The sequence below is a fragment of the Mauremys reevesii genome, linkage group 3 (genome assembly GCF_016161935.1).
Source record: "Mauremys reevesii isolate NIE-2019 linkage group 3, ASM1616193v1, whole genome shotgun sequence".
Lineage (NCBI taxonomy): Eukaryota > Metazoa > Chordata > Testudines > Geoemydidae > Mauremys > Mauremys reevesii.
This window is the reverse complement of record NC_052625.1, coordinates 161,830,141-161,846,589: the sequence shown is the minus strand read 5'-3', so window position 1 is coordinate 161,846,589 and position 16,449 is coordinate 161,830,141. Positions and strand designations below refer to the sequence as shown.

The 16,449-nt window shown below is 40.2% G+C and overlaps 1 protein-coding gene across 8 annotated transcripts in view; it reads left to right on the top strand.

Moving 5' to 3' along the window:
* PRIM2 (DNA primase subunit 2) overlaps positions 1-16,449 on the top strand; it is a 282,728-nt gene that overhangs the window by 176,593 nt on the left and 89,686 nt on the right. For all 8 annotated transcript variants that reach the window (XM_039531668.1, XM_039531670.1, XM_039531667.1 and 5 more), the window contains one exon: positions 2,611-2,678. In XM_039531668.1, the coding sequence (XP_039387602.1) occupies positions 2,611-2,678 (68 nt within the window). The remainder of the gene's footprint in view (positions 1-2,610; positions 2,679-16,449) is intronic.

Genomic DNA, 16,449 nt, shown 5'->3' with positions numbered 1-16,449 from the left:
TGTATGTCATATGTTAACCAAAAAGCTGGAGAAGAGGGCACTCCGCTTAAGGAATTTCATAAAATCAGAAGGGCAAGTTCAACTAATTTGTTCATTTTAGGAGCTCAAGTATATTTGTGTTCATACATGTTTGTATGAATACATAATATTTACTAAAATTTTGCGTTATATCAAACACATTGGTGCATCTTTCTAATTTTGCTGCTTTGCATTATGTAATTTGGCTTCACTAAACCACTATACCTGTTACAGAAGTATTTCTGAACAAATGAAACACAATTTTTGAGGATATGAGCAAACATATTATGTAGACTTACTGGAAGTTGCTTTCATATGAAGATGTATTAGTCATTTAAAATAAACAATACCAAACTTCTCTAGCATTTTCTATAAACTTGTTTTTGATTATAATTTTATTTTTTGTATCTTTTAAATATTAAATAAAAAGAGAAGTAGGTGTTACAAAATCAAAATCAGTTATTTTATTTAATAATTCATTTTATTAACATTCTAAAAGGTTCAGTTCTCTTCATGAATATAATTTCCGCTTTCTAAAATAAAAATATAACTATCAGCAGTATTAGTTTATGTATATTAAAGGGATGGCACTAGTATAAAATGACTGCTTTGTAAAACATTTTACTGTTTGATGCTATGAAGACAAAATGTTTGGGTTTTCTGCCTGAAGAAATTTGTAAATTAATGCATAGTATAATAAACCACCGTTTAAATCTGAATGTAGCCTAGTAAAATACAAAATCCACAGGATTTTTCTGAAATAGTGACAAATAAATACAGCGCTTTGTGTATGTAGGGTTATTTAAGATTAATAGGACATGGTGATTTATTTCTCTTTACATAAAGTAAGAATACGGTTTGCAAATAAATTTTTACCAGTTTTATGGAATATTGTCAACAAGAAATTATTAGGTATTCTCTAAGTCACTAATGAAGGTGAAAGTTTTATGCTACTGAAGTTATAATCAGTCCGTTTAGATTTAGAGTTGCATTTTCAGTGATAAACACTGATAAAATGTCCTTACTAAATATTTCAGTGATGATGTTGTATTGTTCATCGTGCTGCTATTCCTAAAATGGTCAAACGTTGTTTTTGACCCCCTGTTGCCAGCATTATAGAAAGTCACGCCAAATTGCTAAGACCTCATGATCTTAGTTCTAAGTTTTCTTTATTGTAAAAAACCCCTCCTCTTTGTTTTTGTTTTTGTGAGTTGTAGAATTGTTGTTTGTGTATAGATTTTAAACATTTTTTTATAATTAACTTAATATTATAAATTTCATAAAGTGAAATATGTAGAAATCTTTAATTTGTTTGGATTCTGTGTCACAGCTAACAACCACAGCCCATAAAGTTTGACTATAAGAATAGGATTTGATTTACATTTAAAGAAAAAACATAATACATTATTCTGCCACCAGATAACCCCTATTTTCTTTGTATCAATTCTCGCATTTAAAGTTTTTCTGCCTTGTCTGTCAGGTGTTATAAGCAGCATGTTTCAAGGGCAATCATATTAGACTTCTTCCCTCCCTGCTTTCCTGTTTCAGCAGATATAAAGTTAGAGAGCGTCCTTTTTGTGTGCTAGCTCCAGGACTCTACTACATACACTCTTCCACTGTGCCATCCAAATGCAGACTGTATTTTGAATCAGTTAGACTCCGTGGATGTGAGTCTTTGGGTTACAGTAGATATCCTGAGTGGACTCTGTAAGTCTATGAAAACTGCTAGACTGCTTCCAATTCACACTGTGTATATTAAAATGGAAATAGAATCATAGAATATCAGGGTTGGAAGGGACCTCAGGAGGTCATCTAGTCCAACCCCTTGTTTCAAAGCAGGACCAATCCCCAGACAGATTTTTGCCCCAGATCCCTAAATCGCCCCCTCAAGGATTGAACTCACAACCCTGGGTTTAGCAGGCCAATGCTCAAACCACGTCATATTAGTTTACTAATGTACATTTTTCCAGTCTTCCAATGAGACAGGTACTTGTAGAATTTGCAGAGGTCAACTGATAATCCTCCTAAAAGGAGTTAAATAATTATGCATCCTTAATTAGTTATGCTAAACAGATGAGATGGAAAGTTTACAGGACAAAGTAACATGCCATGATTTAAACAGAGGCATGCTAGTATCAATCTTCATATACCTTTGTGAAGAACCACAAAATATTTATATTTATAAATCTCAGATTGGCTACAAGTCTATTTTTATTTATATTTTGTTTTGTTATTTATATTCCATGGGGCATCTATGTTGAATACTACTGCCCTCTAATTTAAATATGCTTTATTAAAAGTAAACATAAAGCTCTCAGACACTAGTCTTGCTATTTAATTAAAATTAAATTAAAATCAAATGCATTTTTAAATATGTAACTCCATTAATTTATGGATAAATATTTAAGTTTACTACAGTTTTAGAAGTACTGTATTTTGTCATGTTATCAGATATATGGAGAAAGTGTATCTTGTCCCGTGCTACCCTAAGAAAAAAATATATAATTGAAACAATTTCTTATATCATTGCTGCTACATTATCACATTCTCTAATTACGAGATTTTGTTAACTGAAATCTTGTTTTCTTCTAGCTGACAGCACGATCACTGCCTGCTGTACAATCTGATGAGAGACTGCAGCCTTTGCTTAATCACCTCAGGTAACATGAATAAGAAACATAAATTTATTCATCTATAAAGTTAAGAGAATTATATCTGTAATATTCAAACTTCTTCAGATCTGTATTGATGGGTGAAAGTGGAAAAACTAAAAGAAAATATTTTCTTTTCGTTTCAATACTATATTGATAGGAAAATGTACAATTTCTTAAAGGAAATGTAAACATTTATTTTGAGCCAAGTATGTGACGTTGCCTTTACAAGAACAGCGAAAGAAAAAGGTTCCATAGCTGTTACCAAAACCACTTTTTCTCTTGTAGGTTCTTTTAAATGACTAAATGTAAAATTATTATTTAGATTCTTCATGTACAAAAGTCAGCAAATTCAAAATTATGGCATCCAGAGCATTAACTTATTTTATTATTTGTATTATCCAGGAAGAACATATCTTGTAATCCATCACTAGTGAATGAGTCCACTGGTGAATGGATTATGGAGGCAGCTCTAAACTGTGAACCAGTAGTATGGCCCTTTGGACTCATCCAGGAACAAGTAGTCAAATCATCCTGCTTCCTGTATAAGGAGAACAGGAGATAGTGTTCCTAAGTGAGCTCCTACCTTTTCTTAATTTTCACTCCCAGCTTTTCTTCTTATGTTTTTCATTTTAGCCATAGAATCAGTCCTTGCCTTTTTTAGGTGACTCAGCTACTTTTCTGCCTTTTTGGAAGGGGTAATTTGCCTCTTGGAGGGAATAGCCACAAAAAGGAGATTCACAAAGCCAGTGATGTGTACGGTTTCACATAGATGTGTGTGTAATGCCACTTCTTCCCCTCCCATTAATATATAGTGCCATAGGAAAGCATGACACTTCACAGACAGAAGTGTGACATTTTATGATGACTTTAAAAATGAATATATTACTGCCATGTACCTTTTATTTGTGTGGATATCTGTAAAATGAACTTTTGGCTTTTATTAACACCAGGACAATCAGAAGCAATTTCATATCTTGTTAGGTTTCAATGCAAATTGTATTTAAAAAAGAAGTTAATAATTGTGCATATGTATGTATATAAGGGTTAAATCATATTTGAGAGAAGAGAATTAGAAAACATATCTGTTAAAAATGTGTCAATTGTGTGAGTAGGACATTAGTGGTATGCTGTAAATTAACACCATTGATATGTGTAATTTTTATAGTTCTTCTTTGAGTGGCTGCGAACATGTATTCCAGTCAGGTGTGTGAGTGCCAAGTACGCTGAAGCCACCAAACTTTTTGTAACAGTACCTGTCTGGGTGATGCACGTGCCTCAAGTCTGCTCATGGCCCCTTGTGAGTCTGCATAAGGGTAGCACCATCCCTACCCTCCTCACTTCTTTTGCACCACCTATGGCCTGAGTCATAGTTCCTCAGGTGATTTACCTCATGGTTGTTTTAGACTGTGCAGTCAATGAGTTACTTCTCTGCCTCCTTTTCCTGTTAATAGTTAGATAGTGCTTAGTACACCTTACCGCTAGTTTACCTTACCGCTTTATTTGTTTCAGTTAATTAGTTTTCTGTGCGAAGCTCTGGTGGCATATGCTCACCTGGCTTTAAGCACTGCTTACCGTGTGAGGTACCTATTCTGCATTGCCTTTTGTGTCTTAGTGAGGGACCTGTTAAAGAGAGGTATCTGCTGTCCTTTCAAGGAAAAGGATGAAGATTTTCAGAGATCTGCACCGTAAGCAATCCCTCATGGAGCAGGTGATGACACCCACCTCAGCCCCTCCCACCTCAGCTGCTCTTCCTATCTCTTGGGTTGCTACACAGGGTTCAGTGATATCTGACAGACCCTGGACTTGGACTCTTCCCTTTGGAGAAGGAAATGACCTGAAAGAGGACCCATAAAAAAGACTGGAGCTTTGAAGAAGGACACTGAACATCACTGGAACTCCTCAGTCACTCAAGGTGGAACTGGCAGTTGACCATGTCTTTCCCAGTACTGTGGCAGGAACATATTGGTACCTTACCATTGATTCTGGTACTGTCTCTGGGATGGACATTGAGTCCAATACCAAGGAAAATGGTTCTGGCACCGGCATTATTACCAGCAATGACTCCACAAGCTTATGAGACAGCAAAGGATTTGCTTTGTCTCTGCACCCTTGTCTCCCCTGTGGTGCTGGAGTCCTTTGTACTAGAGGCACCTCTTCCTGTTCTTGGCTCATCCAGATCTATGGATCTGGTAGAGACACTCTCAACAGCACCATTGTTGAGTCCAGCTAAGAAACACTGCAAAGATGTGACTTTGATTCAGTCTTCAGTACTGAAGACTATTTGTGGCTTCAGTATTGCCACAATCCTTAGGCTGGGTACTGACTGTGACTTACATTTTTGCACCAACAACAATGTATTGCTTGGTACCAAGTCCCTCCACATCTTGAGGTGCATTTGCAGTACCAGCTACTTTATTGGCATCAGCACCAATATTGACCTCTTCTCAATGGGCCAGAGATAAATCAGAATGCCAAGTGCCACTTCAGGGCTAGCATCCCTATTCCCTACTGACCATTCGGATGCTGCCTGGCAATTGAGTTCAGAGTCTCCCTCCTCTTCACCATCCTTTCCTAGGTGCAGTCGATCTAGCGAGTCTTAGACCAGCTCCTGAAGGAAAACATTGGTACCAAGAACAGGACCTTTCATATAGCAGAGATAGATCATCCTGGCCTGGTTCCTACTGGTTGCCTATTCCCTGCATGTTTTCTTAGTGGCCTTTTTGTAACTCTTGGTGTATCTCCCACTCTTCCAGGTCTTGATCGCTGGCACACTTGAGCAGAAGGTCACCAGACTGTTCTCATATCTTGGAGGCCCATGCAGATACTCAGCACCCAGTCACCCTGAGAAACCAGTTCTGCAGGATGAACCATTGCCAAAGGAGCGCATTCTACTACAAGAGGACACACGGGCCCCTGTTATCTTGTCATCGCCCTCACCAGTTAATTCCATGGCCTCAGATTCCTCATCTCCAGTTCTGGAGGATTTTAAATTTTATCGAGACCTACTGAGGAGGGTGTCAGCAGCATTGGGCAGTCAAGCTGAGCTTGTACAAGAGAACATTCTCAAGATTTTTGGACGTTCTTCAGATGACAGTCCCTGGGAGGCTAGCTTTCCCTATATATGAGGCAGTTTTGGAACTGGCAAAGACCTTGTGGCACATGCCAGCCTCCTTAGTGCTGACAGCCAAGTACACAGACAGACAATATAAGGCTTTGAGTGCTTTTATTCCCCTTTGCCCCCAACTTCCTCATGGTCACTGCTGCCAGTGAGAAATCACATCAAAGGAGCTTCAGATCAAATCCCAAAGAGAGAGTTCAAGTGCTTTACTTATTGAGGAGAAAAATGCAGCATGTGCATAGCTAACTGGTGGGTGCTGTTATCAAAATATAACTTTGTAAACTGGGGTGCAGTGTCCAAGTTTACTGACAAGCTGCCTGAAGAAAGGGAGTAGGTTTCTTGTAGGGGGTAAGGGAGGAGTTTAGAGCTTTCCTTGCAGAACGCCACTTTGTGGCCACACATTGCTCCAGTCAGCACTCAGTGTCACGGATGCTTCTTCCAGGATAATGACCCCTGCAATAACAATGAGGAAAACCTTGTAATTACAAAACTCCAGCATAGCCCCTAACATCCATCGAACCATAGAGGACGTCCCTTTGGATGGTAAATTTTTCTTCTCTGACAAAACTTTGCACTCATTTAAAAACTCCCATGCTACGCTCTGTTTGTTGAAGGCCTTTACCCCTGCCCTTGAGAGAGAGCAGTACGAGACCCTGCAACAACAATACTCTCAGCAGCCTGAAAACCCGTTGGGGCAGAATGACTTTTAGAGGAGGAGGCACAAGTCACAGAGAAGGCGGTCCTTTAGCGCCAACTCAAATCAACCAGCCTGCCCTCAGTTGTGGGAATGCAATATATTTGACATTTCCCTTGAGCATATCAATGCAGTCATCAACAATCTTTCTGCTATCTCTCCTCCTTCTGGGGATAGATTGTTCCACTTCTTCAAAGCCTGGGAATCTGTAACAACAGACAAGTAGCTCCCAAGCACTATGTGACTGGGATACTATATCCAATTCCTGTCCATCCTCTTCTCCCACCCACCTTTCCTGACCCTTTTCAGGGACCCGCTTCATGAGTCAGTGTTTCTTCAGAAAGTTCAGTCTCTGTGTGTCTAATGGTACACTTTCTCCAAGCAGTGTTTGTTACAGCACTTGTACCCCCACACCCGCATCACCAAACATTCTAAGTGTGACCCCATATAAGGGGTGCTGTGCCCTCTACTGCCTCAGTTCTTTGCAACCATTGTGTCAGATGGAAGTGAACTGCTCCAGGCTATTTGGATCTGGGTTTTTCTCCATTCTCGCTGTCTTGATAGTTGTTTAGAATAGTTTATAGTTCAGTGATAAATATAGTTAAGTTAGTAGCTTGATTTCGGGTTATGGCTGAACTGAAGACGAAAAAGAAGCCGGGATTCAAAAGACATGCTTCATGCCTAGCTATCCTCTTGGCATTGGAAGACCATATTGGGTGCCTGAAGTGAATGGAAGAGGGCCACTTTCTATCTGAGTGTTCCATCTGCTGGACTTTCAAGCCTAGAGCTTGCAAGAAGAGGCAGAGCAGATTGCAGCTCCTTTTCCTTAAGGAGGCACTTGAGGCTAAACTTGTGGGTTCCAGGCACTTGTTGGATCCAAAGCCCAAGAGACCAGTCTTGGATCCAGTGACTTCCTCCAGAAAATCAAAGCAGCTTAAAGGTCCAAGGATATCAGAACCTTTGTTTGGTCCAATTCCTGGATTCTGCTACTCAGGATTCAGGGCTTCAAAGACACTGTTGATTGAAAAAGTTACTGCCTGCTATGGAACCAAGAACCTCATTGTTTGCTCTAGCTGTGTTGGTTCTGGAAAAGAAGGCAAGGAAGAACAAAGTGAGATCCTATACATCAGGTTTGTGAGATCAGTCTGATTCTGACAGGGTCTCTGTGGCTCTGAAACTTAGCCCTGTTACAGTTTCAGCTTCATGGACCTGAGTATTTCATCGGATCCTGTGCCATCCAGGTTTTTGTCTCTGGCTTCAATCTCTGCTTTGGTTCCAGGTCCATCTTTGGATCCAAAGAGAGCTTTTACTTTGGTGACTGATGTACATCATTTGGCTTCTAAGCATTCCTCTTCTCTGACTGAGATACAGAGAGTCTGGAGGAAGACACAGGTTTCATCAGTTTCAGAGAGCTGTGTTGGCTTCACCTGAAGAAAGTAGAAGAGCGGAAGAGGTTTAGTTTTTCTCCTGATTCATCTATACCGCCTCTTCCTAAGACTCCTGCAGGGTCTCAGCAAAGAGCTTTCTGTCCATTTATTTCTCTCTCCACCGTCTAGGTCCCATGCTGTCTCAGGCATGCTTCATTCCAGATTTGAGGCCACATCTGTGATTAGAGGAGAAAAGAAAAAGAATAAAGAAACCTGTTTGCTCCCAGTTCTTCCCTCCTTTTTCTCCTCCTCCTGCAATGTTCTCAGATCCCAGTTGCTGGGGAGATTGGCAGTTCTGGGCTCCATGGCTTTCCTGAGTGTCACCACTAGAGGAAATTTTCAGTTGTCCTCCTTATGAATGGAGAGGTGATGTTTCATCTGTAAGGATCTGGCAATGATCAAGTCCTTGGATTTGGTTCCACTAGATCCATCTGCATCTCAAACAGTAGCGCCTGATAACGTGTCTGAAAGGGAAGATAGCTCCTCTTTTTGAAAACTGATACAGATTATAACCCAGATCTATCAAGTGAGCAAATTAGAGTGGCTGCTTTTTCTTCCCGTTGTGAGGACACTCTGCAGTTCCACAACCTCATGGATTGCACGGCGTCCATGTTGAACTTACTTACATTCAGTAGCCATGGAGGAAACCTCCCATCTGATGTTCAGAATCTGTGGGGCTATTTTGAGGGAGTAGGATATTTGTTATTAATTCTTGCTTAGCTGCACCATGCTAAGACTGTTTGATCCACTTCTACCTCTTGCAAGCCTATTTCCAAGAAGGCAGACAAATTATGTCAGATATCCTTGGAAGTTTTTTCATATTTTCACACACATCCTGTATTTAATTTGATGATGATGATGGCTACTGCCAGTAGCAGGTTGAGATCTGGACAAGCACATTCTACTCCAGCTGATGGAGAAGGGAAGAAGGCTGCTTCCATGGGGAGAAAGATGTTCTCTTCTTTCTCTCTTGGAATTAAGGTGATTGTGGTGGGGTGGCTGCCCCTCACTGGCAGAAAAAGGATTAAAAGCAGCCCTAGGGAGGCAGCCAATCAGAGAAGGGCTGAAGGGAGCAGCCAATCAGATCCAAGCAGGCCCATATAAAAAGGGAGCTGCGGGACAGAGGAGGTTAGTTAACTCCTGGGAGCTCAGGGAGGAAGGACTGTGTCTCCGGAGGGCTCAGAGAACTGCCAGCACCCTGGACAGAGCAATGCTGCAAACAGAGACTGGGGAAGCTAGAGAGAGCTCCTGGCTGGTTGCTAGGGCCTTCAGGCTAAGACTCTGAGGTAAGTGAAGAAAAGGGTGCTGTAGCTGCATGGGAAGCGGCCCTGGGATAATGGACTGCAGTTGCCACTGAGGGAAGTGGCTGGATAGAGATTGCAGGTCCCCCAGAAGCGGGGAAACACAGAGTGTGGCACATCCGGAGGGCAGCGTCACTGAAGAGGATGTCACAGTCCTGGGAGTGGCACAGGTCCTGGAACGAAAGTGACGGCAGTGAGGCACCATCTGAAGAAGGCGCACTACCATGTAGAGCTAATTTTCAAAACAACCAATAGGAGGCACCACAGTGGTGAGTGAACCTTGTCACAGCGACAAATTATCAAGCTGTTATGGCCTGCCATCAATTCCACTTATGGAAAAGATGGGAATGTTTGTGCAGAATCTGTCAGATGACAGAAGGAAAATGTGATTCTATTGGAGGGTCAAAATGTGGCAAAGCACGCTCCCAGGGCTTTGTTTGACGCCTCGGGCTCTTCTGCCAGACCACTGGCTCTTGCCATTCAGCTGAGGAGACTTGTGATCAGGGTCCCAGGGAGCCACACTGAGGATACTTAATTAGGGCAAACTGCAAAGAATGGGGCAGAGAACCCCCAAATCTTGTGGTCATTCCAGTACTTAGATCCACCAAGCTAGCCTCAAAACTGTTTCTGCAATACCTTACTTGTTACCCAGAAGCCAAAACACAGTTCCCTTAAAGCAAGAAAAAGATGGATGAATTGCTGGAAAAGTTGAAGGAGACAAGATCGACGGCCTGCTCTTTGGGCCTGACTTTTATTCTCTGAAGTCACACTCAAATAGAAAAGACAATTGGCTTCGTACTTTGGATGTAAGGTGAACTTTGGCCTTCTGTCTGGCTAGGACTGGGCCCTTCAGGTTATCTTCTCAGCTCTCTGTCTTTTATGCTGACAGAAAGAATGCTGACAATTTCTGTGCAAACAGTTTCCAAATGGATTACTTCCAGCATCACAACGGTGAACAAGGTAGCAAACATCTCTCCTCCACAGAGACTTTTGGCCCATTCAACAAAGGCTCAAACTACCTCAGTGGCATTTTTGAGGGACATTCCCATATTGACATTTGTAGGGCTGCTACTTTGTCCTCTGTCATTTAACTCAACATTAAGCCATCACATCTGCATCAGATCTTGAAGCAGATTTTGAAAAAGTGATTCTTCAGTCTCTCATTAGGTGTACTCTGAGCCTAACTGCTTGTGAGTCACCCGAGTGGTATACAGATGTGCAACCACACAAAGAAGAAAAACTTTTCTCCATTGTAACTATTGTTCTTTGAAATGTGGCTCACATGAGTATTCCACAACCCATCCTTTGTACTCTCTGCACTGGAATCTTGAGCCACAATTCCTGGTGCGAATGAACTGAGGGAGCCACTGCCCTCATAGCCATGGAAGGAGCCTTGAGAAAGCAGAGCTGACCCTATGGGTACTGCTACAGAAAGTGCTCTGGAATGCTGCGTGCACATACGCCTTAAAGAAGTATGCATGTGGATCATATCTTGATGAACAACTGTTACAAATACAAGTGAGCAATTGTTCTGGTGTGGTGGTGTGTTTTCTCTTTTTTTTCATTAAAACATCTTTGTAGGATCATCAAAATGCTCATCATTAGTATAACTTTATTCCCACTGAACTCAATGTTAAAACTACCATTGACTTTAGTGGGAGCAAAGTTAGTTATGCACTTAGTGCTTTTGAAAATTCCATCCTCCGTGTGAGGAATTATCAGAAAATTTCTGTTTTCACTGCTGACAATTTTTTCCACAATTTTTATGGGCAGGAATGGTGTCCCTAGCCTCTGTTTGCCAGAAGTTGGGAATAGGTGACAGGGGATGGATCACTTGATGATTGATTACCTGTTCTGTTCATTCCCTCTAAAACATCTGGCATAGGCCACTGTTGGAAGACAGGATACTGGGCTAGATGACCCTTTGGTCTGATTCAGTATAGTCATTCTTATGTTCTTATAAAAATAAGTGTTTTGTGCCATAATATTCAGAGCCACTATCGACCTCCAGGTTTTCTTTTGGTAATGTGTAAAAGGGAAAGACTTCAAAAACCAGAGGGTCAGCTTTTTAAAATTAGTAGCCGAAACTAGCTACCAAATACTTAGAGAGCCTTCATTTGTTATGCAACTAGGCAAACCACCTAATTTTTTGGTTTTCTCTATATGTTTGCACTTTAAATTGTTGTCTTTGCATATGCAGTTTATTTTTAAACTTATCCCAATGAATGAGGGACCATGCCAGAGCTAAGAACATTCCCAATATGATATAGAAGTGTATAAGTAAAACTGTAAAGAAACATTGTCACAGCCAGTGAAACCACAAAATATCACATTTTCCAGTCCCTAAAAAGGCAAAACAAGTCATAGTATAAAACTGGATTTTAGAACTTGAGAATCAAGCTTTGGCAGGGAATAGACAGATGAGTCTAATAGGTCTTTTCCATTATTTATTTCTATGACTCGTGATTCATTTTTATTTCAACTTGCTCACAAAAATGAAAGGTATTTTAGTTGTAGGCTTCCCTCTTCCTTTATTGTATGAAGTTACTTACAGCAGTATTTTATTTTTGGCATATGTCAGACAAATAGAGCTTTATCAGGGGAACATAAGCTTAGAAATTATCTGAAAAGAGTGTACAATTGAAGGTTACACAGCATTGATTGGTTGCTAATGCATTGTTTGTTCGACGGCAACGGTTCATATCTGCTTGTGAATTTTAAATTAGCCAGCCTTCACTTTCAGCACAAATTATTTTTGCTGAAGTTTACATCTATAGAGTTATTTTTTAAATAATTCCTTATTTTAATGCATGGCCCTGTTTTTTAATGTGCATGGAATTCATTTTGTAATGAGACCATTGTGTACTAAATACTTACTTTATCTACAGCTGAGATGCTGTTTCTTCCCTATTCTATTTTACTGATTCTTTTTAATGCTGATTGTACAGTAGTGAAATAAGAAATAATTTTAGCTAAAATGTATTTTATTTTGTATGATGTAGGACTGTCTTTAAGAGGTTTATGCACTAAACATTTGCAACACTCACAATTGGCTACAATAAATCTTTAAATGGCTAACATTCTAAGCTACAGTTTTAATAAGAAAAATTGCTGAGCCAACAGGATTGAAGAGGAAGTCATCTTTACATACTATGTTATCATTCTAATATGACCTTACAGAACCTGAAGCTTTGCATGTGACTAAACATGTACATGTTAAATAGAAGTCAAATTTTTGACTCCTAAATTAATTTAACTTTACATTTAGCTTTCTGTGTTTAGTGTGAACACATGGTTTCTTGAAGCTCTTCTATTGTAAATAGTTTGTACGTTGGGGGTAATAAAAGCAAAACCAAAAAAATGAAGTCGGTATTGAATTGTGTTGGGCAATCCCAACAAACCAATATGTGATTGTGCACTTAATCTGAACGTGTGCAGAGATGGATAAAGAACCCCCTTTTTTTTTTTTTTTCAAAAGTTTGTAACAGCACATCTTTCCTCTGGGGGGAAAAAATACTTCCTTACGTCTTTCCTCATGAATTCCTTTCCCTCTACTCCGTCCAGTCAGGATCTCTTCATAGGTTCACATAGGTAAAACGGCATTCTTAAACCCTTCCAGTTCTCCCTGCCACATCTTTTCTCATTCACTGGACATCACCAACATCCTGCCTGTCACTCAGGCCTGTAACCATGGCATCATAGTCTACTCAGGACCTCTCTCTAGGTCCTCACATCCAGGCTCCGTCTAAACTATGTAGATTCTTTCTGCATAATATCGCCAAGATATGGCCTTTGGTATCTATATGCACAGCTAAAACTCTCATCCAGACCCTGATCTTCACACATCTCAGTCACTGCATCATCCTTTTCTCTGGCCTTGACAAATGCAAACTTATCTTGCTCATATCCATTCAGTATGCTACTGCAAAGATGGTTTTCCTAGCCAGCTTCTTTGACCACCCTTCTCTTTACATTTCTCCACTGGCTCCCCTTTTTCAGCTGCTTAAAAATGAAGACGAGTAGCTTATGTTTGATGGCCTTTCATGGTCTGTCTCCATCCTACCTATCATGTCTCATTCACTTTTGAAATGTCAACTCTCACTGCTGATTAGCCCATGAGCCAGCCTCCATCACCCACTTGTTAAATTTTCAAACAAGCACCTTCTTGCTTTCTCCCATGTAGCCCCTCACAAGTGAGAGGAGTTGCCTGTAAACATCTGCAAAATGAACTCATTACCCTCCTTCAAATTCCTCCTCAAAATTCTTGTTTTCCATGATGTCTATAATAGTTAGGCTACTAATGTGCTAAGGCCACATCCTATCATGCTGATGAGTGCTATCTCACTGATTGCTTGTACTTTTCTATTGTTCTGTCAGTATCCATCTGTTGTACAGCACCTAGCTCAATGGGGTCCTGATCCATGACTGGATTTGTAAGCACTAAGGTATCCTACTATGACTAATAACAAATCCTATAGGTGGATTTGCATGGAGTCTCTTTAACTTCAGTGGGATTCTGCATGGGTAGCTGGAGTGTGTCAGGTGATCTTCGCTGGGTTCAGAAGGGCTTTGTTGACAGGCAAAGCTGCGCAGGCAGATGAGGGTGAATGGAGGATATCAAGCATATGATGAGGCTCTTTAGCCTCCTTGAGAGGGATCCACAAGGAGACTGCAGTTCTCTTGACTAGATCCTGGAAGTGCTTAACTTCATCTGCCAAAAATGGAGGCGGAGGCAGGACAGTTTCACCCAGAGACAAAGACAAGATGTTGGATGTGAGTGAGACTTCATCGGCTCTAGCTTCCTGCTCCTCGAAGGATTCCTCTTGAGGGTCAGGTCTCCTGGGTGGAGCAGGTGACACAGGTTGCCCTTCTTTATCATGCTTGATGCTATGGAAAATTGTTGGAGATAGGCTGCCCAAAGATCCCAATATGGCAAAGGTCACGGCAGACAATATATTGTGCATGAATACGTCAATTGTCAGGGAGGAGCCAGATCCTCCTCCTCCTCTCTGCACTGAGGCTGTCAAGCTTTGGAACTTCTTCCAAGAACATGAGTGGGAAATAGACCCCAGCATGTTACACCACGTATTCAGTCAATGCAGGACAGCTCAGATAGACTTGTTCACCACAGAGTTAAACAAGAAATGTATCCTCTTCTGTGTGTAGGGTGGTCTGTCTCACCAATGGATATATACAACAAAACATTAAAAAAATTAATTTAAGTAAGAGCTTGATCACATTCACTATAGCCATTATAATAGCAATGACACTGTTTGGGCCAACCACCACTAAAAAGTGATATAAGCTACACTATGCAACAGTAGTTACTCCTACTTGTATTACTTTAAGAATTGCAAAGCAACATATCAGGAAAATACAGAGAAACAAACATTATATGATTCTTTTTTGTTTTTAAATAACCTGCAGAAATTGGAACATAACTGTGTGACTTGGATTATTGCTGCAGGCACCCAGTACTTTAAAAAAATTAGGGAAAAAAAACAACTGAGTTGCAATCAAAGATTTTGAGTGCAACATGCAGATCAAACCCAATATCTGTATATTTAATACAGTGTGTAAAAAGATGAAAAACTTATTAGCAAAAAAGTAAGGAGGTCCTGCTATAAATCCAATTAAAATAAATCAACTCAGTATTTGTGCAAAACAAGCTGAGAGGAGTGCATAATTAATTGCTTCCTTGCTGTGCTAAAGTTTTCCCATAACACCGCCGAACAGACTAGTCCCAATTTACACAGCAAACACCCAATGGAAATAAAAAAATTTAAACCTCAAGGCAGATGCATTTAAAAAAATTAATCACAATTAATCACATGATTAAAAATTTAATTGTGATTAATCGCACGATTAAACAATAATAGAATGCCATTTATTTAAATATTTGTGGATGTTTTCTACATTTTCAAATATATTGATTTCAGTTACAACACAGAATATAAAGTGTACTGTATTCACTTTATATTTATTTTTTATTACAAATACTTGCACTGTAAAAAACAAAATAAATAGTATTTTTCAATTCACCTAATACAAGTACTGTAGTGCAATCTCTTTATCATGAAAGTTGAACTTACAAATGTAGAATTATGTACAATAAAAACCTGCATTCAAAAATAAAACAATGTAAAACTTTGGAACCTATAAGTCCATCCTCAGCCAATTGCTCAGACCAGGGGTCCCCAACTCGGTGCCTGCGGGGGCATCTAAATGCATCCGCGTCCTGGACGGTGGTCAAGCATCTGCCGAAATGCCACTGAATTTCGGCGGCATTTCGGCGATGCTGCCTCTGGATGATGCCATTGCCGCCGACAATCGACGTCATCCAGAGGCGTCGCCACCGAATTTCGGTGGCATTTCGGTGGATGCTCGACCGCCACCACGGTCCTTCGTCTGGTGCCCACCAGACGAAAAAGGTTGGGGACCACTGGCTCAGACAAACAAATTTGTTTACATTTGCAGAAGATAGTGCTGCCCGCTTCTTGTTTACAGTGTCAAAACTGGGACCATATGATCCAGCTGCCTTAGGCCCCAAAAGCAGTCTCACCAGTAGTTTTCTTGTAACTTTACTGATACAGGGTTATTCCTGGGTCACCTACTTATGTCAACCCTTCTTTAGGCTTAAAGCCTAATGTGGCTAAAGTAACATCTTACAGTAGGCCTTGCTTTATAGCCTTACTTTGTTAATATGCCAAATACACACTCTTCACTCATATATATTTGTCAACCTTATACCCCTGTAATACTATCCTACTTATTCCTATACCTACAACTTAAATCTACCTATACCTATACCTACAACTTAAATCTGTTTATCACACATTGATTACATATGAATTAACCACAATAGATAACACAATAAAATGATTATATAAAGGTGATTAGCTACATCCTTCAAATGCCTCTGTATCATTTTCTGTCATGCCTACAGAAAGAAAATGATGACACTGCTGGTGTGCTGGGATTATTGGCTACTGTACTAACCAATATTATCTCATTGTTTCCTTGTACTCCTCCATCGGTCTGTTTGTATCCATCTGTTGTCTCTTGTCTTATACTTAGATTGTAAGATCTGTGGGGCAGGGACTGTTTTTTCATTTTGTGATTCTACAGCACCTAGGACAGTAGAGTTCTGGTCTATGACAAGAGCTGCTAAATACTACAGTAATACAAATAATTGATGATAATAGTAAAATACCATTCAACCAGTTTTTGTTGTCTA